The sequence below is a fragment of the Rousettus aegyptiacus genome, unplaced genomic scaffold (genome assembly GCF_014176215.1).
Source record: "Rousettus aegyptiacus isolate mRouAeg1 unplaced genomic scaffold, mRouAeg1.p scaffold_m13_p_6, whole genome shotgun sequence".
Classification (NCBI taxonomy): domain Eukaryota; kingdom Metazoa; phylum Chordata; class Mammalia; order Chiroptera; family Pteropodidae; genus Rousettus; species Rousettus aegyptiacus.
The window spans coordinates 34129244-34151602 of record NW_023416309.1 but is presented as its reverse complement, the minus strand read 5'-3'; the positions used below and the strand labels follow the sequence as shown (position 1 = coordinate 34151602).

The following is a 22359-nucleotide window of genomic DNA, read 5'->3' as shown; positions in this document are numbered from 1 at the left end:
TTGTTGCTCCTTCTCACTTACATATTTTCCAATTTTAAATTTTTTTCCTGGTTCTGGCTGCAGTTACACAGTGGAAATTATCAGTTATTTTGCCGATATTGCTCTAGCTTTATTGGTTTGGGGGGAACTCAGACATAAATGAACACTTTCACAGGTTTCTATTTTTCTCTTTTAAGTTCATATAATCATCACACACAAACTTCTCAATCTCATACTCCTGTTCACCAAGGGTTTGACTTGCTTAGAAGGAGAAAGAGGACATGCCAGTGCTATATCAGATCTTTCAGCCATACCTCCTCCTGTTAAGGCCAAACGTAGGCCTGCGTTTTGTCTGGTTCCACTCCTTACCTGCCCCACGTTTCTCACTTGTCAGTTCTGCCAACACGATCTGGGGTAAGCAGTTTCTCCTCCCTTTTCACCACCACCAGCACATATGACATGTTTCAGACTTCGTCTTTAGACATCTTTTTTTTTTCCCCTGATGAGAAGAAGAGACAGACTCAAGAATTCAAACCATATCTTCAGGAGATTATGTTAATCGGTGTTCAGTTTCTTGATCTATCTCGAAAGGCCACACATCACATTGGGAAGTAATAAATCAGCTATTTTACTGTCAACATTTTCTTCCAGCCCATTTGCTTATGTGGACCCCTTGCACTGTAACATGGCCTATTTGTACCTTGAGCTCCTCAAAGACTCACTCAACGAGTATGCATATGCAGCAGAGCTAGCAGGCTTGAGCTATGACCTCCAAAATACCATCTATGGGATGTATGTAAGTACCCACGTCTTAGAGCCTTCCACTCATCAACGTTTTTTACATTGATTTGATGGAAGCGTTTTTGATTGAGGGTATGAGTTTAATTTCTTTTTTTTAATCTTTATGGCTAATCATATTTTCTCATCATTTAATTTTAAGTTAGCTCTTATTTTAAGGAATATACCACTCATATAACGCAAATTTTCCTTGGTTTCTTTTTATTTATTCATTTTTTTTTTTTACTTCATTCATCGGATTGTCATATTTTTCTCCTAAAAATTGGACCCTGGTTTATGTGTAGGTCTTACCCATTTCCATATCTGAAGTCTTGATCTTTGAGAACAAAGAATGACATCGTGTTGCCATTGTAAAACATAAGGTTGGCCTGTCCTATTTCCCTAGCAATTCAGATCATGAGGCTGCATATCCATACTCTTCGGTCATGTTTCTTCATTACCATGCCACTGCTTGAGGTATCAAAGCATTTCTTTTGTTTTTCTTTTTGTTAGTCGCTACATTTATGCTGATCCTCTCCATTGCAACATGACATACCTGTTTATCAGGTTATTGAAGGATGATTTAAAAGAGTATACATATGCAGCACGCCTCTCAGGTTTGAGCTATGGCATTGCATCAGGAATGAATGCAATACTTGTAAGTAAATGAAAACCAAAGAAAAGGCACCACACCGTTTAAGCATTATGTTGAGCTTGGGAAAACTATTAACTTCTGCATTTTTAAACAAGAAGATTGATGGTTTTTTCCTTGCAACTTTTTAATGACTGAAGGACTCAAATTAGTATTAGCTACACTAATGAATGATTTAGTAGTTTAGTGCATCTTGTGAACATGTATGTGTGCTACATTTATTTGCATGTTCCTCTGCTTGAAAGCTTAACATATTAATCCTAAAAGCATGTTGTTCTTTCCATATATTTGAGTATATTAACATCTGTAAGTGAAAGATGTCCATAGTTATTGTTGTGGTGCTTGAATTTTATTTATATATGAGCTTCTTTTATTTCTGCTGACAGTATTAGAAAGTTTCTGTGTGCAAATACATGTGACGTTTTCATTTAATTTTTTTATGGCATGCATCATTAACTACTTTTAAGTGTGTTTTAAAATAAACACTATTAAGTGCACTCTAATAGATAACTAGGTCCTTTCTCTTGACTCTGTGACATTTCCAAACTTATATCTCATTTTTAAATTAACATTCCTTTTATGGCACACATTCATCTTCACTCCTCTTAAAAATATAGTGTATGTTTTAGTAACAACTAAAATGAGAGCATGTGCTGGGTACTTCTCTTTATAAATTCTTATGCAAAAAGTTTTAGTGTTTTTAAATTTTACTTATTTTGTAGTGACTTTTTTTCTTCACAAAAGTTAATTTTCTGGTAGCTTTTGTTTAATGTATAAGAGTGTATACAACATAGCCATTTTCAGAGTCCGGGGAAATTTGAAGCTCAGAGATCAAAATAAACTCCAAATAGAAAAATAATAATCTATAATTTTTTCACTATTGAGTTTTAGTAGCATATTACCATTAATATAAACAATTTTTTATTTGTGGCAAAATGGGCTTTCAGCTAATTATCAGTCTAGTTCTTATAGTATGTGATGTGCTTTCCATGGGCAAGGACCTTCACTCCTGCTGAAGTTTCTTGCCTATCATTTTTATAAGGTAGAAGTTTTCGTAGATATTCTGATTGCAATGTATCCTCTACTTCGGTGGGTGCCACCATGTGGAAATATAATAATGGGAAATGTAATAATAGGCATCCTCCACTTTTCAAAATGTTATGCTTTCAAGGACTATTAAAGTAAATTGTCCTAAGGCAAAATCCTGATGGTACATACAATGTATCCTTACTACACATTCATTTTGCCATTGGCTTTTGGCATCAGCAGGACTCATCAAACCAACAATTGGTGATTGAATGAGAAAAGTGGCAAAATGCCATATAATACAAAATTGGGGCTGCCTGATTTCTCCAAATGTGTTTTTAAAAATATTTAAATACAAACAACTTGAGGACATATGCAGTCATTGGTAGATAACACTCCCCTGTGATTTTTTACCTTCTTACTATAAAAACTTTAAGCCTGCCATTCCTTAGAAATTCTTTTTGAAGAATAAACTTACAGAATAATTACATTCTGTAATTATTTTGGTATAATAAGAACTTGCATTTTGGTGATGTAGAGTGTGCTGCCATAGTTTGGCATCAGGTGAGTTTTCGTACTACTGATTTTGTTTAGGAAAAGCAAAAGTATGCTTTTGAGTTTTAGTAAACAGAAGTGGTTAATGTTATCTTCTCAGTGTTAAATTATATTTATGAGAAGTTAAATTAATTGAATTTCTTATTTCATTTTTATTTTAATACCCTGGCTTGATGATTTTCTAAATGTTTACAATCAGGCTTAAAGTTGTTTCATATTTTTAGACTTTTAATACCCTGAACTCTTTCTTTAGCTCTCAGTAAAAGGTTACAATGACAAGCAGCCAATATTGCTAAAGAAGATTATTGAGAAAATGGCTACCTTTGAGATTGATGAAAAAAGATTTGAAATTATCAAAGAGGCAGTAAGTTTTTTGAACTTATTTTTATAATCTACTTTTTGTTGTTGTTCATAAGGTGATATGAAATGATTTTTAAAGGACTTATAAAATTAATGAACCCATGTCTCCCTTCGCTAGTACATGCGATCCCTTAACAATTTCCGAGCTGAACAGCCTCACCAGCACGCCATGTACTACCTCCGCTTGCTGATGACTGAGGTGGCTTGGACTAAAGATGAATTAAAAGAAGCCCTGGATGGTAAGACTTTTTCTGCTAATAGCCTAAAGATTTTTTCATTTTTTTCTAAAATCATTTTGTTTTATCCTGATTATCTAGTGTTTATGCTTTCTAATAACATGTTCTCTTAAAGCCAGATTTGCATACTTTTTATAAAGGCAGTGGTGACCTTTGAAGGCATCTTAGCCATATTTGATGTTTTCAGCCTGGATCAACATCAATTAATTATTACTGTTCATAGATTTCTTCAGATGACTAAATGTTTTGACTCAAGAACTTACCTTGTTAATAGTGAAGTATTCAGAAAAGGAAAAGAGGGCCAGATTTGAAAGTCTTATCCCACAGAAAGGATTCTCAAACATCTTTAGATCTGTTCAGTTCCGTTAAAAACTAGGAAATGTGTAAAGACTGAAAAGTCATCTTTTGTTTCTTTTTTTCCTAAAATCTTAAATCTAGTTTTCAGAGGCTTTGTTTCATAGTCCTGAATTCCTGGAGGGCAGCGATTATGCCTTCCTTTTATCCTCTTTACTTAGTATCTAGTGTAGTATTACATCTTTTGTGCGTGCGTCTAATGAATGCCTATGAAATGGAGTGAAATTACATTTAGGGTTGTTTTATTGTAAAGAATGTGACTGATATCACTCTTTTTTATTGTTTTATCTTTTTCACTTCTTAGCATTACTTTATCAGTTCATCTTTCTATATGCTCAGCAATAAGGAAAGCATTTTGAATTTTTAATAACCTTATATGACAAGTCCTTATCATGTAATATTATACTTTTGATGTCTTCATTGATAAATCAAGAGCAAAATATTGAAAATCATTGTTTTATTGGTTGCCTCAGGCATTGGATAGGCTTATAGATTATAAAATTTATGAACTAGAACAGATACATTTTTAATCTGGACAGTTAATATACTTTTCTTTACAAAATGGTTATGAGTCACATCTAGTTAAATGCAAGAATGTTACTTTTTTTTTAAAAAAAACACATATTTTAAACATATCTTTCAAGAAATTGAACTTGCATTCAGCATGATCAAAAAGCAGAGGTTTTGGGGTACCCCCCCTTGTTAGCTTCTGGGTCAGATGTTTCGTGAATTTTAAGCAGAATAAGCTCTAAAGTGTGTCATAGGAATATGAAACCTTCCTAAAATATATTTTATATGTAGAAAGGTAGTACTTTTTTAGTCGAAATTCTCTACTCTAATAAGTAATCATTCTGTTTTGATATATATACTCATACAACGATCCAGTAATACAAACATGGCTTATTTGGAAGACAACTCAGTTTAAGAAGCTGGCTCCACAATGACTCTAAATCAGTCAGCTATCCAGGTGCCGGGGTATCAAGAACCTGAGTTCAGTGTGATCCAGCAGCATTTACTGACCACCCTCTATGCCCAGGCCCTAGACTCCAGGTGCTTGAGATTAAAAAGAAAAAGATGAAAAAAAGAAAAAAAAACACATCATTTTGATTGGGTTTCTTTGATCAGGGAGCTCCAGCCTAGTGGCAAAGCAAAAGTGTAAACAGATAATTTCAGTAAAGGCAAAAAGAGTAAGTATCGTGATAGAGGTCTGTAGAGAGTGGTGAGGTATGGGAGAGGTATAGGGCAGTGCCTAGGAGAGCAACAAGTGCCCTTTGGAATTAGACTAAGGATCACATGCCAGCTCTGTAACTTACTAGCTTAATAATTTTGGACAAGAAACTTAAATTTTCTAAACCTCAGTTTTCTCATCTTTAAACTGAGGATAATAGTACATACTTTACAGTTTATAACATCAGTAAGATGCCTGGCCCATAGTAAGCACTTGTTAATTCCCTTCCCGTGTCTCTCTTTAAGTCACTGATTTTCTCATACATCGTAGCAGTTATCAGTATGGTGGTCCTAATGGAGAAGGGACAATGCTTCCTTATTGAAGAATTAAATCAATACACGTAAAAGGAAAGTGGAGAGTAGAAAACTTACTATTAGGATGCCATAATAATAATTGATACAGGCAATATACACCAATAGATGCTAAAATTAGTGGGCAAAATTTAAGGAAAAACAGGATATTAGTATAGTTTCAAAATATTTCTGCGTAAGTATTAATTATAATGGAAAAAGTAACCATTGATGAATAGATGGCTTTTCTTAATTGCTTGTTGAGCATACATGAGTTACTCAGTTGTAACCAAAAGAATAAAGTAGTGCACTGACAGTGAAGACATCCGGCAGACACCACCGTAACCAAGTGTCAGCATCACCACAGCATATCAGCATCATGCACCGCTGATGTGATGCCCTGAGAAAGGCATTTTACCTTTGTGGTATTCTTCCTAGTGGTACAAAAACTCAGTTTAATCATGAGAAAACATTGAGCAAACCCAAATGGCATTCTATGAAGTAACTGAACAGTCCTCTTCAGAAATCTTAAGGTTGTGAAAGACAAGGAAAGACCAAGGAACTGTCACAGATTGGGGGAAACTAAGGACCCATGATAACTATGTGCAAGGTGGGACTGTGGACTAGATCTTGGAACAGAAAAAGATGTTAGTGGAAAAATTGAAATCCAGATAAAGTCTGTATTTTAGTTAATAGTGTTGTATCAATGTTAATGTCTTAACTTTTGATCAGTGTACAATGGTTATGAAAGATGTTAACATTAGGGAAAACGAGGTGAATAGTATATAAGAACTCTGTACTATTTTTGAACTCCAAACTTTTCTATCAATTTCAAATTATCTTGGATTTTTTTTTTTGTTTGTTTGTTTTTTAAACTCATAGGTAGAGCTCACTATTTCTTACACTTTTACAGATGTCACCCTTCCTCGCCTTAAGGCCTTCATACCTCAGCTTCTGTCACGGCTGCACATTGAAGCCCTTCTCCATGGAAACATAACAAAGCAGGTGAGTAGTTGAGGTTTTAACAGTCTGTTGTGGATCAGTGCAGGAGAATTTTTACTCTAGTCTAAGACTATCAACTACCACAGTGTGATTATAAACACGTTAGTGTTCACTCACCTTCCCTGCTCTGTGGAGGAAGGTAGGAGGAGCATAGGGGAAGTAGAATGATCATGGTTGACTGTGAACCTTGTGTGATCATAATAAGTGGAATAATTTTCCCTACTCTCTATAGGACAGCAGGACTATATAGTGGATAAGAGCACATGGCATGGAATCAGATAGCCTGGAATCAAATCCTGACTGTACCACATACTAGATATGTAATCTTCTGAAAAGGTCTTAACCTCTGTATGCTCAGTTGCCCTATTTGTAACATTAGAGTTATTAGGATTAAATTAAATAGCAAATGCCAAGTGTTGACCACGTGGCTAGCACTCCAAAATTCCTATGACAGTCTTATCTCGAGAGCCAACACTCTCTACCACTCTGCTATACTGGCTCCTAAACAATATGCCTAAGGTCAGATGCTTATGAGTGTGGCAGACACAGGATTCTTACCAAGGTCGGTTTTACTCAAAATATAGCCTTATGCTCACCTCCTTTGCTTTGCTATAAGCCCAGGCCTTGTTTACGTGGGACCAACTTTTTGTCACCAATAATGTCTCCAACTTCAGCAGTGCCTTTCTCCCAGCATTGAGACTGCCTGGGTCTCTGTTTCTCTTCACTACTAGCATATTGACTATGTTACAAATTGCAATTTTCAATTTTTGTTCATTTGAATAGGTTAAAATGTATTTAAGATTTAAAAATCTGTTTTTATGATAAACTAGGCTAGGTTTATTAAACAAGCACGTTTTCATTATTGTATTGGCTGTCATTCAATATACTCTTTTATTTTCACCGACAAGATACATTTATGTTTCTGTGTACTGTGACTTATCTTTTTCCACAGGCTGCATTAGGGATTATGCAGATGGTTGAAGACACTCTTATTGAACATGCACATACGAAACCTCTCCTTCCCAGTCAGCTAGTTCGGTATAGAGAAGTTCAACTCCCTGACAGTAAGTTGAAATGTTACAATTTTGGTAATGACTATTTTGACATAATACTGTGGGCGATTACAGGTGGATTGAATTCATTTGGATAATAATGTATAGTTTTATGGTAAAGATCTACTGGAATCTTCTATTTATAGAAGTATCGTCAAAGAAAGAAAATTCTGTCAGAAAATTATCTGTAGGTGCGCCAAAGAAGTGAAATTGAGGCAGGCAGTTATTTTGAGGAGAATGATACTGGAATTGACTGGTAATTGAGTGTAGAGGAGTTAGGAAGTAAAAATATCACAAAACTAAAGAAATATTGATTGTGAATCATGAAATAAAATGAAAACTGGAATCATAATATTTAATTGGAACTCCATAGGAGCCTTTGGCAGAAATAGTTTTAGGAAAGCCACACGTGCAGATAACAACATGTATTCATTACATGCATACTTTATGAGGAATTAACATAAGGCATGGATAATAATATGTTAGAGTTTACAGTGCGGGGTTAATTTTGCATTGACAATGGGTTCTGTTGATATAAAAACTCATTAAGCATTATTTTCATTATTGTTCAAAATTGTCTAGTGGGAAGTATGTTAGACCAGGGATGAGAAGCATCGTTTGTTTGTTTGTTTGTTCAGCCAAACTCAATTGTTGACTATTCCCCATGCATGCATGATCTGTGCTTTTTTTTTCCCCCAGCTATTTTATTCTCCTGAAAATAGTGTTCCATTCCACCCCCCAGCCCCCATTTCTCATGGACCTATGTCTATCCCTATTCATCCTTCCAGGCCCGTCTTATTCCACTAAACATTTTCTAACACTCCCAGCTAGAAGTAATCACTTCCTCTGCTAACTTCCCAGCACAGGTTTTCTAAACCTTCCCTTATTTAAGTTACTCAGCACTTCTTCTTTTGCATTGTGATTGAAGTACATCTCCATATCCCTCATTAGCTTATATGTTTCTGAAGACCAGGATTTGTGTCTAGCTCATGTGAGGAGCTATTAAAGCAACTCAAACGTAGTGTTACCTCAGGATATCGTTGTTGAATGTGCAAAGGTACCTTGAGTGCAGCTCTGCTGTTCCACATGGCCAGTCATCACAGACCTGGTAATGGTTCACTTCAGACTTCTGTTAGTTTGTTCCTCAGTAACGGCAGCATGGCGGAGAGGAAGAATCAGGATCTGCTGTTCAAAAACCACAACACTTGGTCATGAGGCAAAGTGAGGCCAGTCTAAAAACAAAATTTCAAAGTGAAATCTATCTTTCACACCTCTTTTTACTAGGACCCTATCTCTTCTGTCTCTCAAGTGCCGCCACAAATTGCCCCATGCTTAAAAATAACTCAGTTCACATCCCACTCTTAAAATGCTAGGTGTTAAGAAATCATTATAATTTAGTCAGCTCTTTGGATTTGTCTTAAATAATTCTTCACTTAACTCTCCATGGGACAATATTTACAGTTTAAAAAGAAAAATTTTAGGCATTATGAAGGGGGAGACATTTGGGGATACATATGAAAAAGGCTAGAAGTGTGGATGGGGGAGACGGACTTATAGCCTGTGATCTCCTTCTTCTGATAAGAGGGAACTCACTGCTGTGAGTATGCAGTCAGAAAGTGTGACTGTTAGTCTTGGGTCTGGTCAGAAAAGTGACATAGGTGAAATACAAATCCAAGCTTCTCTGCCTCCCTTTACTGTCGATGTCTAAATTAGCTTCTGTGAGAGTGAGCAGACGTCTCACTACTACTATGTCTGGGAAAGCTTAAATTTGAGTCTTATACAATGCTAAATACTAAGCATGTATATTTGCTTAGTCAAATTTATTGCTCATGAAGTAAAGTGATCAGATCATAAAGCATGATCATCTGCTCATATTTTCGATGAAATATTTTATCAACATATATGAATTTTAGTCTTAGCTGTCCACCATCTGACTCTGTGTCCTTGGACAAGTCACCCCACTTGTCAAGTTCTTAGTTTCCTCATCTCCGAAGTGAGATGGTAGGCTAAGTTAATCTCTAAGCATTGTACGTATTTGTGTAAATTTGTGAAATGACCTTTTGTGTGGGTGTTAGAAGACTGTATTGGAAATAGAATGTTAAATAGAAGTGCAAGATAATAAAGGCACAACTAGTAATTTTTAAAAATTGTTTTGTATGGTTATTAAAACAGTTGGTATTTCTATTGAGGTTCTTGTATGTATTAGTTCTAATCTAGTACTTACAGTACGTTGTACATTTTATTAATTATGAGTCTCATCTAGCATTAATACTTAGTCATCAAATGAGTCTTTTATAAGTTCCTTGCCCTTTAAATTTAATGAGTGTTTAACTAGGGTCTACCAATTTTAGTATATGTGTTGCTGAAACGAGCACACAAGGACCTACCAAATGCAAATCACTACACTAGGATTCCCTTAGCTAAGTAATTTCACATTCTTAATTAATTGCAGCTTGGAATGGCCAAACATCAGCCAAATTGAACAATTTCAAAAAGCCAAGCAAAACATTAACTTTTTTAAGCCCTATATAAATTTTTAAACATGTTGCTCTTTTTTTGAAACTTCCTAGGAGGATGGTTTGTTTATCAGCAGAGGAATGAAGTTCACAATAACTGTGGCATCGAGATATACTACCAAACAGACATGCAGAGCACCTCGGAGAATATGTTTCTGGAGCTCTTCTGTCAGATCATCTCTGAGCCTTGCTTCAACACCCTGCGCACCAAGGAGCAGCTAGGTGAGAGAGAAGTAGAGGAAAACAGGGTGCCATAGGCCTTGAGGAGCAACCACTGTCCTCGGAGAACGTTCTCCACATGTGGCAGTCCCCAGCATGTTGCTTCAGGCATGTCCTATTCAGAAAGACTTGTGAAGACCTCATTTGTGGGGAACCCACTTCTAAAAGATAAGCAATTAATATCTTATGCACATTAAAGCAGTTCCTGAGGTGATGACACTGTGTTTACATTGCATACATGTCAACACAGAGGACATTTTGGGTAGCAGGGAGAGGGTACTAAGGGCAGGCCATCATGGGTGATAAGGTGGGAAGCAAGCCATCCAGAGAAGCTTAGATCCACTAAGCTTTGGGTTCCTCGAGTGGGCAAGTATTTTCTCTCATTCATCCTGGTATCCCAAGTCTAGGGCACATAGAAGGTACTCAGTAAGTATTGAGGAAATATTTTAGGCACTGTTAAAAGACTTGGAGATCGCGGCAGGTTTGATCAATGAGAAAAGAGCCAGAGAAAAAGGATTTGGGAGGTACCTCCAAGTACCTTTTTTTTTTTTTTTTAAACAACCACCATGCTGGGAAGTGAAAATAGATAAGTTATGAATGATCCTTTCCTGCAAGGAGCTCACAGTCGAATCAGGTAGGCAGACCTGCAAAGCAGTATTTGTAATACAGTGCAGTAAGTGCTACTGAGAGTGTTCAGATGCTAAAGGCTATGCTGAAGACGGTTTCTTCCTCAGAAGTGGGACCCAGAGACACCACAGCTGTCAAGTGTGGTTCAGCGCGGTGCAGCTGAAGGAGGTAGGGCAGGCGCTTGGTGTAGAAAATGTGTCGAAGGGAGGTAGTTGCATGAGCTCACAAGATGGCAGTGGAAGTGTCACTTTCAATTACAAGGTCTCTAGAGATTTACAATCTGAGTAGAGTTGGTCCAGGAATGGATTATGTAACAAGAAATGAAACAGGCAAGTTCACATGGGGAACTTGGATGTGAAAGGAAACAGTACCAGGTTTTCTTTGGTTAAGGGATGAAAATTAGTTTAGCATTTCTTAGGGGTGGCAATAACTAACATAAATTGAAGATTAACGAGGAGTGATATTAAATTTGTATGAACAATAGGAGGGTTTTTTTGTTCTTTTTTTTTTTTTTTTAAGAACCCTTATCTCCTACTTTCTAACTCTTCTTCAGAGAGCTCTTCTGGTCTCTTCTTATAAACTGAGGATGTTTTGTTTGCTCATATTTCTTCAGAGGCTAATGATATAAAACCCTAAAGTAGATTTTATTTGCTCTGACAGAATAAATTTTGAAAGATTAAAAGTGGTGTTTATGTTTCAGGCTACATCGTCTTCAGCGGGCCACGTCGAGCCAATGGCATACAGGGCTTACGATTTATCATCCAGTCGGAAAAGCCTCCTCATTACCTGGAGAGCAGAGTGGAAGCTTTCTTAATTGCCATGGAAAAGTCTATAGAGGACATGACAGAAGAGGCCTTCCAAAAACATATTCAAGCATTAGCAATTCGTCGACTAGACAAACCAAAGAAGCTATCTGCAGAGTGTGCTAAATATTGGGGGGAAATCATCTCCCAGCAATATAATTTTGACAGAGGTAAGGCAAAATTAGGGTGTGTGTAAGTGTAACATTTGAGGACATTGAGTGCATTCTACAAAATGGTATTCGTTTTATAGGTAATATTCTAGCACTGATGGGGGCAAGGCATGGACAGCACTTCTAAAGAACCATTATTTAATATAATTTCCTACTGGAAATTTCATCTTTTGTTCTTCTCTAAAGCTTGAGCTGGATCTACCTGTGTCTCATAATAATACACTAATAATAAATCTAATTTCATTTTTCGTGTTCATTTGCTATGCCCCTGAGGCTCTGAGCATGGAGATGTAGGTGTCTATTTTCCATAACACTTAAAAAAAAAATTTAAAAATTTGCAGATCGAATTCTTTGGAGGCAGGTGCTGCCATGAAGGTACAGGGATTCAAACGTTTGCCTTTAAGGACCTCCAAAAATTTGTCAGTGCTTTTAGATTGAGACTGCTCCCCAAAGTCTCCTGTTTATCAGCTTCCTTTCACTTTTCTTCCAAAGCAGACATTAACAGTGGGGTGTGCGAAACTACGCTAGAATTCAGGAGAGTTAGGTTGTGTTCTCATTCTGACACCAAGAAACTGAAGATCTTAGCCAACACTCCTCTTTTGGGCTGCCCTACCTGTAATTTTCTAGCAGTTATATTCACTATTAATATAGTACCTACCACTTACTGAATGTTTCTCATGTCCCTTAACATTGTGTTATTGTCATGTTTCTTAGTTCTCACTATATTCCCATTAAGCAGTTATTATCCCCAATTTCCAGATGAAGAAACTGAGGCTCAGAAAAGTGGAAGTGATTAACCCAAGATCCAACAGCTCATAAATAGAGAACCAGGATATCCTTTTAATTTTTTACTTGAAATGTATTCCCTTACTATTGCAGAAGCAGATGATAACTTAAAAATATAGGTACTTAGGAGTGTTGAAGTATATTGTCACTTAGTGTAGTAAGTATTCTGGGCTACTTAAAATGGGGTCATTAGTAAATTACTGTTTAATTACTTTTCCAGATAATACAGAAGTTGCATATTTAAAGACACTAACCAAGGAAGATATCATCAAATTCTACAAGGTAAATTCAAATCGTATATTTAGATTTTGGCTGATAAGGAAATATGATATGTTCTGTGTTGTGAACCAATTCACACAGGATTTATAAAAGCGTGTTTATGGATTTAAGTATTTTTGACACATAATTACTGTTAGAAAAAAGAGAAAATTTATATTAAACCCAGTACGGTTTTCTTCTCCCTCTGAACCAGGGACTGTGATGGCCTTCTGGCTTCCTGAACCATCTCTTCAGGCTACCTTTTTGTTTCTTCTCTCTGTTCCCCACCCCAGCTCACAAAGAATATTGCCGAGCTTGTCTGGTGGAAAGGAAAAGCAAGGAAAACAAATAGAACTTGGGAATTAGATTCTTCTCCAATCTCTGACAACTATAAATTGTCTTCACCCATTTAGGTGCCACGGTGGCTCCTTCTTTAAATAAATGATTACTCATCTTTGGACAGTGTTCAGGGATCTTATGAGTTTTGAACACCTGTGGGCACTGAGAAAGTTTATCAAGAGAAAAATAGACACCACCATGAACATTTTCCCAGTACAGCTTTAAGAGGTTCACACCATGTCAATTTTCCCCACCTGTAACAAAATTCCATGACAGGTAGCAAAAATTTTGTTATGTGGGTATATAATGTGTAATAAGCATGCTAAGTGCAAAAATTAAATTTTAAGCTGCAATAGAGTTGTACTTAAAGTATTACATATATTCTTTGTAATATAGTGGGGCCTTTATTAAGTGTAAAATACTTTTATATCTATTTTACAGAATAAGGAGCAAAATTATACCCTGTAATTACCATAGTGCCTTAGAATTATATCCTAGCTAGTGTTCCAGCCACTTCTCCGGGTTCATCACATCTGATTTATTCGGTGCCAGTCGTTTGGTCAGGAGCTCAGTCGCGGCCTGTGCTAACATCTCTTTGGAAGAGAAATCATCTACTTTACAATGTCATTTTCCAGGGATATATTGTAACTGACAATACCAGAGTCAGTACTTGCAGTTCTCATTAGAATGATTTTGTGGGATTACTTGCACAGTGAAGGCTAATCACATTTTTCTCCTGTACTGGAGTTTTCAGTACCCATTTAATTCACCACCGCTGTTTCTATGTGGGAGAGTGAGAAAAAGGGAATGTCCCGACATGAAGGTACTGGTCGTTTCCTAAAGGAAAGTGGTGACCTTGCGCTGTTGGCGAGTCACTGGTACCTCTTCCACCAAATCCTCTGCAAAACTACAAGGCCGATCGATGTTCTCTGTATGTGCAAACAAGTATCAATAAAGCCAATAACACCTTAGTAATAAATTAAAGGAAGACTAATGATTTTAGTTTCAGAATTTGACAGTAAAAGCCAGTGTTTTGAATGTATCTTTTTTGGCAGTGAGATTTGAGCCATTTGGGCTGTGGAAGGGGCTGGGCAAGTTATTTTCCTCACTTCATAGCTCCCTTTGCATTGTGTAAAGGACGATAAGGGTCTTTTCTAAACTTTTCTTGCTCTTTTGCAGTAGTAGTCTTTAAAATATATACATATCTTGTTTTGATAAGGGAAGACTATGTGTATAGGGACAATGGATGTATGGGAAATCTCTGCATCTTCCACTCAATTTTCTTGTGAACACAAAACTGCTTTTAAAACTATATATATATATATATATATATATATATATATATATACACACACATATATATGTATATTTATATGTATAAATTTATATATAACTATGTATTTATGTATGTATATATGTATCTAAAACACATGTTTTGTTAATAAAAATACATATAAAACAAAATTTTGATCTGAAATTTAACCCCAGCTAGTCTTTGTGTAAATGGAGAGTCACAGTAGGACAATGAGGGGCAGAGTCAGGTGTAGGAACAATGCTTAGGACACATGTCCACTGCCAGGCTGTTCAGTTGTTCAGAGTGCCCTGCTTAGAGAGCTACTGGCCTCACTCAAGTGATCTCAACTTCTCCAAAGGTTCTTTTACCTGTAGGGGCAGCAGCAACATTTCCCTAGCCATGTCCCATAATATACTAGTATTCTACGAGATATTAATAGGGGTAACTAGAAAAAAGAGTTTCGTGACCATTTAAGTTTGGAAATGGCTACACTCTTTATTCCCATTCCTGGAGAATCACAGAGTGTGTTAGCATTTTAAGAATTCTTGGAAGCCCCAGAGGAAATAAAGACGTCTATAGTCTAGCATTTGTTAAACTTTGATCAAGAAAACATTTCCTTAACTGATTTCACCATGGAACTTTTTTTTTTTTTTTTTTTGCACTAAATACCTATAAATATCTCCTGGGACTCTAGTGTTCCTTAGAACAGGGGTCCCCCAACCCCAGGCCGCAAACCGGAACCAGTCAGTGGCCTGTTAGGAACCAGGCCACACAGCAGGATGTGAGAGGCAGGCGAGCCACTGAAGCTTTACCTATATTTGTAGCAGGGGATCAGGTGAGCTAAATAGGAGAGTGCCTTGTATAAGGCAGAACTTAATAAATGCTAGTTTCCTCCTCTGTTGGTATGTTGGTAGGTGAGGGACCATAGCAGTGCCCTGGTGTAGAATCTGAGGTTCTTAGAGGAGCAGGTTTTGTGGTCATCTCTTGACTAAGCTTAGTCCATTATCTCTGCAGACAGTAAAGATCACTAGGTGTGGCCCTGAGTCACATCCCATTGAGTGCTAGGCTACATTTTTAATCCAAGCCAAAGTACTTCTTTGCCGTAGGAGTTTGAGCACATCATTTCATCTCCTTGGACTCAGTTTTTTCATCTGTAAAATGGGGTTAAGAATAATTCTTACCTGCTATTTGTAGAGTTTAAATGAGATATTGTAACTGAGGGGAAAGAAAAGGAAGCATCTTTTCTGTCTCTGGTTCTTCATAGTTGTAAGAGAATACCTCATTTTAAGTTCCTTAGTGGGCAAAAGGGTGACTTTGCCATTCTTTCTGCCTAGGAAATGTTGGCTGTAGATGCCCCGAGGAGACATAAGGTATCCGTCCATGTTCTGGCCAGAGAAATGGATTCTTGTAAGTATTTATTCTTGACTTTTTTGAGTGTCTTTCTAGGCACATGATAGCTGTCCCTTCCCATAGCTACATCTCTTATTGAGTACCAGAAAGTAAAGGGGTGCAGAAGGGAACTAACTGGAGGCAAAATCTACTCTAGCAAAGCAAAAATAAGGGGAAAAGAGAAATGAGTCATTGAAGGGGAGAGCCAATACCAGATGGCACAAAGCCAAGCTGGCCACAGCCCTTTAAGAAAGCACAGCTAGTTGCTGGTAGGACTTCTCCAAAGAAGCCATATGGAACCACTGCATGTAGTGAGGAAGAATAAGCAATTTATCTGCTCCATCCTTCCCATCTCCTGTCTCTGACTGGCCAAGGTTTGCCCTACAACCATTAACTCCCCCAGCCTTCTGGGTTGTTTTGGTGGCCAGAGCATCAGGGTCCAGTGAGGTCAGACATGGGCACTAAAATTGCTGCTGCCAAGGCTTTAATAACCATGGTAACATCATGAACTATCATTGGGGATACTCCAGGTAGGAGGCAGGACAAGTAGTCAAGGCCTCAGGGAGCAGTCAGCCTGAGAAGATCTGAGAAGTACATGAACTGGGCCTGGTACAGTTGTTTAATGAACTGAGTCTGTTTTTGATTGTTTTTCTAAAGTGCCTCTTATGTGCTAGTATCAATAAGTGCAAAGCATTAACCCTTTCATTTTCCTATAGGTCCTGTGGTTGGAGAGTTCCCATGTCAAAATGATATAAATTTGTTACAAGCACCAGCCTTACCACAAGTAAGAAATGTAAATGTTATGTTAGATTGCACTATTAAGGGACTTACTACTTAGAAGGAGCTTATTCATCAGGACACAGAAGACCTAGAGGTTTTAGGTCACCAGGTGTTAGAGCCTCTACCTTTGGTCTCCTTTAAAGGCCAGGTCCCCGTTATTTCTGATAGTTCCCAGTGGTCACTTTTCCCTTTTCAGCTGCAGAGAAACTCAGCCTCTGCTCTTGTCTGCCTTCGCCTCTAGCTTGAACGGTTATGTTAGTCCACAACGAGCCCTTTCCAGCCGCATTTGTCCCCAGCACCTTCCACAGCCCGGCATATTTTAGTCATCTGGAAAGGTTGGCATTTACTTGCAGGAGGAGGAAACTGGCAGTGGAACCAGGCCCTTACTGGGTGGGCACACCAGCCTCTGCCACTCTGCTGAAGCCTTGGTGCTGAGCCCTTGGTGTGCCAACCCTGTATGCCCAGAGGGAAGCTGTGTCCTCCATCTGGCCCACAGCCCCACTGGGGGCATTCACCATAGATTGGCATAGATCTTCTGGCCCTACTGATCCAGGAAGAAAGGCCAGTAGATCATAATATACGGGGTTGAAATTTGTATATCTAAAAAAAAAAAAGAGAGAAAGAGAAAAATGTCAATGTCCTGTTGAGTCTGTTTCTTAGGTTGATATACTAAAAGAAAATTTTTCTTTGCAGCCTGAAGTGATTCAGAACATGACCGAGTTCAAGCGTGGTTTGCCACTATTTCCCCTTGTGAAGCCACATATTAACTTCATGGCCGCAAAACTCTGAAGATTCCCCACGGGTGGGAAAGTGCAAGTGGATGCATTCCTGAGTCTTCCAAGGGCCAGAAAAGCAATCTTGGCCACTTTCATAGTTTCTGATTCACTATTAGAGACACAAACAGAAAGGTTGTCAAATGTCATAATGTAGAAATATTAAAAATCCAAAGTAATTAAATTACAGAATCTTTTAGATGTAGAGTATTTTTAAAATACATGCCTCTTAAATATTTAAAAAAAAATTTCATTACTAAGAGAAATTTCTCTTATATAACAATATAAGATATTCCTATAGAATGTTTCTTCCATATTCTGTAAAATAGTCACTTGTCGGAAAAAAAATGTTACCTTTTTTCTAAAAGCCTCCTAGGTTGACAGAAAAGTCTTCAAAACATTTAGAAAGGTAATACCTTTTTAAAAATTGGTCCTCAAATTTGCTTTCTACTTGATGGTTTCATGTAAATTAATGGAGAACATAATAACATTTGGCAGATAATGAACAAAACAATGTAATTTTCTGTTATTAGTCAAATTGCTGATTATAAGGCATGGTTTTAATCTTTTTATAAAATTTGAACATGTTTTTTATTCAAACTAGTCAAATGCTGGAAAACCCTAGAACACCCTACTTATTTATAGTGCTAGAAATACAGAATTACCTTACATTGATTTTGTCCCAAACTGAATTTCTCAGGATTACTGTGATTCGTTTCTTTCTGATTGGATTATATTGACATTCTTGTTCATAGTTGTTTTGCAGTGCTCCATCAGTTTTACTTTTCCCATCAAGATGTTACTGTATTTATTTAACAAGTACAAATAGGGTGAACTTCAGATCCCACTGAGTGTGTGACATGCTTTTCCAACATCAGCTATTGTAGACACCTGTAACTTTTTACTACCGTGAAATTACAGTGAGTATATGAACCAATATATCTGCCCCATTACGAAGTTAAAAGTCAACAAGTACAAAGCTAACTTTTTGGAAGTATAAAAAATAAAGCCTTGGATTCTTAAATACCATGATCTCCATAAGACTCTAAAATCCATTTTGCTACCAGTCTAATATTGCCTTAAGTGTTAAGTTATTTTTTGAATATATAAATATAAACATACAAACACACAAATGATGACTGGAGTGGACTTTTAAAAAATATTTTTTTCATGAGATACTATTTTAGATGAAATCGTTACTATAGATTTAACAGCTGTTTTGAAATATTTACTGTTATTAAAACTTCAAGAGAAATTGTGAATATACTTTCACATACAGGCACTAGTAACAATAAGTGGTCCTATTGTCCACTAACTCAGGCAACGTAAAGTATGGCATTTTCAAGTGACATTTTACCTCCATATGAGTTGGTTTGCCAGGACTTCTTTCTGTAGAGTCATGTTTTCTTACATCTTCAGTTTTCACATTTGCCGTTATCCAAATAATCTAAATTTGGGGCAAGAATGATATAATCACAGCTGTGGAGGCTGCTTTGAAAAGCGGGGCTCCATTTCTGTCACATAAATGTGGTGCTGTAACTGTCTTTTATCCCTACCTTCAAGAGCTTCCTTGTATGAAGGTTGTCTTTGTCCATCAGAAGGTATGTGAGTCATCACTTCCTTCTGGTTTTATGCATTTGTAGACTATGCAGCCTTTCATCAAATTGCAAATATATATGAGAGGGATCTAAAATGAGTCCTGAGTGTTTAAATCCACCACTGTTAGGAGTAAATAATCCACCTACCTTTTCTGTGGAAAATTATGTGCTATTGAGTAACTTTTAGCTCTTTTTAATAAATGGGTGAAATTTAACAGAGTCCTTATTAGGGGCAAGTCACGTGAAGAAATCTGAAAGGAGTAGCGTGTGGTCTTCCAGGAGCCTGTGCTTGTTGTTCAGTGCGCTCCGGCACTGGCTGGCATCCAGACTGGATCTAGAGCTACTGCTGGATCACTCAGGCAAACTAATGGATTCATTTAAATGGGTCCGAGCTGCAGTCCACAAGCAATAACAGACTACCCCGGATACTGCTATTTACTCGATGCTTATCTAGTAAAGATCTGTGAAACAAACTAAGGTATTAGTTACCTGTGACTTTTTAATAGTCCTTTCGACTAGTTGATTTGGAGGAGCGAGCATGTGACACAGCCAGTATGGTGGAGTGCTAGGGTAATCCTGTTTACAATAAATCGCCTGAATTTAACCTCTCAAGTTTGCACTTGTATTTTTTTAGTCAGTGGCCAATCCTCAACCTGCCTCCTTATTTGACAATGTTGCTTGCTTTCATTGCTTCTAATGCAGAAGGCAGTGAATTTTTTTAAGTGTATCTGGCTGGGTAGCAGTGATTTAGTCAAATAAATGAGTCAATTTCACACTCTTAGGAACAGATCCCCCTTTTTCGTAATGGGTTTGCCTCCAGGACACAGGTATCGTGAAAACCACCACTAAATCTAAGCCAGAATGGAAAAAGAAGACTCATATCAACATCGTCTTCATTGGACAAGTAGATTTAGACAAGTCAGCCACTACTCGCCATCTGATATACTAACATGGTGAGATCAACAAAAGAACCATTGAAAATTTTGAGGATTCTGCTGAGTTGGGGAAGGGCTCCTTCAAGTATGCCTGGGTCTTGGGTAAACTGAAAGCCGAACGTGAGCATGATATCACCATTGACATCTCCCTGTGGAAATGCTAGACCAGCAAGTATTATGTGACCGTCACTGATGCCCCAGGACACAGAGACTTTATCAAAAACATTATAGACACGTCTCACACTGACTCTGCTATCCTGATTGTTGCTACTGGTGTTGGTGAATTTGAAACAGGTATCTCCAAAAATGGGCAGATCTGTGACGTGCCCTGCTGGCTTATGCACTGCATGTGAAACAACTTATTGGTGTTAACAAAATGGATTCCAGTGAGCCGCGCCCTACAGCCAGAGGAGTATTTAAGGAAATCATGGAGGAAGTCGGCACCTACATTAAGAAAATTGGCTACAATCCTGACATAGGTGCATCTGTGCCAATTTCTGGTTGATATGGTAACAACGTGCTAGAGCCAAGTGCTAATGTGCTTTGGTACAAGGGTCGGAAAGTCACCTGTAAAAGTGGCAATGCCAGTGGAACCACACTGCTCGAAGCTCTAGACTGCATCCTGCCACCAACTCATCCAACTAATAAGCCCTGGCATCTGCCCCTCCAGGCTGTCTACAGAATTGGTGGTATTAATACTGTCCCTGAGGGGCGAGTGGAGGTTGGTGTCCTCCATCCTGGCATGTTGGTCACCTTTGCTTCAGTCACTGTTACAACTGAAATCGTCTGTTGAAATGCACCATGAAGCTTTAAGTGAAGCTCTTCCTAGGACGATGTGGGCTTCAGTGTCAAGAATGTGTCTTTCAAAGATGTTCGTCATGGCAGTATAGCTGGTGACAGCAAAAATGACCCTTCAGTGGAAGCAGCTGGCTTCACAGCTCAGGTGATTATCCTGAACCATTCAGGCCAAATCGGTGCTGGATACGCACCTGTGTTGGATTGTCACAGCTCACATTGCTTGCAGGTTTGCTGAGCTGAAGGAGAAGACTGATCGTCATTCTGAGAGGAAGCTGGAAGATGGCCAAAGTTTTTGAAATCTGGTCATGCTGCCATCATTGATGTGGTGCCTGGCAAGCCCACATGTGTTGAGAACTTCTCTGGCTATCCTCCTCTGGGCCATTTTGCTGTTCATGACACGAGACAGACAGTTGCTGTGGTGTCGTCAAAGCAGTGGACAGGAAGGCAGCTGGAGCTGGCAAAGTCTCCAGCTCTGCCCAGAAGATTCAGAAGGCTAAATAAATATTATCCCTAACACCTGCCACCCCAGTTCTAATCAGTGGTGGAAGAACCGTCTCAGAGTTGTTTGTCTCAATTGGCCATTTAAGTTTAATAGTGAAAGACTGGTTAATGATTACAAGGCATCATAAAACCTTCAGAAGGAAAGGTGAATGTTTTGTGGACCATTTTTTGTGTGTGTCACAGTTCTTAAGTTATTAGTTTTTAAATACTTTTTAATGGAAATAACTTGACCAAAAATCTGTCAAGAGAATTTTGAGACCCATTAAAACAAAATGTAGTGAGGAAAAAATAGATCATTTTTGTAAAACAGGAATCTCGGTGTGAGAGGATGAACTCTTTGTTGTGAGCATTGTCATTGAGCCCAAACCCAGAAAGATTTATCCCTAGCATCATAGGGAGGAAAATAAAAAGGGTAGACAAACAAAAGTTTCTTTTTTTTCTTTCTTTTTTTAGGCAAGGCAATCCTTGGTTGATCTTACAGATTGCAAGGACCTTATCAGTTTACAATCTGTTTTCTATTTTTTTTGTGTGCCTATAGCGCCTGGTCTTCCTACATGGTCTCCCATCCAAGTACTAACCAGGCCCAACCCTGCTTAGCTTCCGAGGTCAGACAGGATCGGGCTTGTTCAGGGTGGTGTGGCTGCAGACAAAATTCCTTTACAGCTGATCTTTGTATCTTATTGTAACATAACATCTCCAGCAACAGGTTAGGCAGATATCCCTTGTCTGACTGTTAAGATAAACTTTCTATCTGTGTGGTTGCCGGCTGGCTCAGATAGGCATCTCTGGAGAAAGTCTGCTAGTTCCTTGGTTTCCAGCCTGGGACAGTGGGGCCAACCCACACAGTCAACATTGTGCTCAGGGATGGTGCAAGCAGCCCCAGCCAGAGGCCCGGAGTGACCCCAGGTTTTATGGCTTAGTGCAGTTTACCCCTCTCCCCGTGCGTGGGGGCAAATCATCTGGTCCCCTCCTGGTACTCTCTAATATGGCTTCTTGGAATGTTGATGTGGTGAAAACCAAGGATTCTCATATACTCATTTCCCTTTCGAAAGAGTGGTTCCT

At 38.0% G+C, this 22359-nt stretch overlaps 1 protein-coding gene and 2 pseudogenes across 5 annotated transcripts in view; 2 read left to right on the top strand and 1 right to left on the bottom strand.

Annotated features, from left to right (window-relative positions):
• IDE (insulin degrading enzyme) overlaps nucleotides 1-19667 on the top strand; it is a 92538-nt gene extending 72871 nt beyond the window's left edge. For 3 of the 5 annotated variants that reach the window (XM_016151296.2, XM_016151294.2, XM_036222277.1), the window contains 11 exons: nucleotides 631-775; nucleotides 3243-3353; nucleotides 3468-3588; nucleotides 6371-6462; nucleotides 7412-7523; nucleotides 10082-10249; nucleotides 11574-11846; nucleotides 12853-12914; nucleotides 15858-15930; nucleotides 16629-16696; nucleotides 17386-19667. In XM_016151296.2, coding sequence (XP_016006782.1) covers nucleotides 631-775; nucleotides 3243-3353; nucleotides 3468-3588; nucleotides 6371-6462; nucleotides 7412-7523; nucleotides 10082-10249; nucleotides 11574-11846; nucleotides 12853-12914; nucleotides 15858-15930; nucleotides 16629-16696; nucleotides 17386-17481 — 1321 coding nt within the window. In that variant the 3' untranslated portion in view covers nucleotides 17482-19667. Of the gene's footprint in view, nucleotides 1-630; nucleotides 776-1269; nucleotides 1415-3242; nucleotides 3354-3467; nucleotides 3589-6370; nucleotides 6463-7411; nucleotides 7524-10081; nucleotides 10250-11573; nucleotides 11847-12852; nucleotides 12915-15857; nucleotides 15931-16628; nucleotides 16697-17385 lie in introns of all 5 variants that reach the window. The other 2 variants (XM_016151297.2, XM_016151295.2) reach the window with 1 other exon arrangement.
• Nucleotides 19668-19789: 122 nt separating this feature from the next.
• LOC107514016 lies at nucleotides 19790-21755 on the top strand (annotated as a pseudogene).
• Nucleotides 21756-21826: 71 nt separating this feature from the next.
• On the bottom strand, nucleotides 21827-21945 carry LOC118604320 (annotated as a pseudogene).
• Nucleotides 21946-22359: the final 414 nt, after the last annotated feature.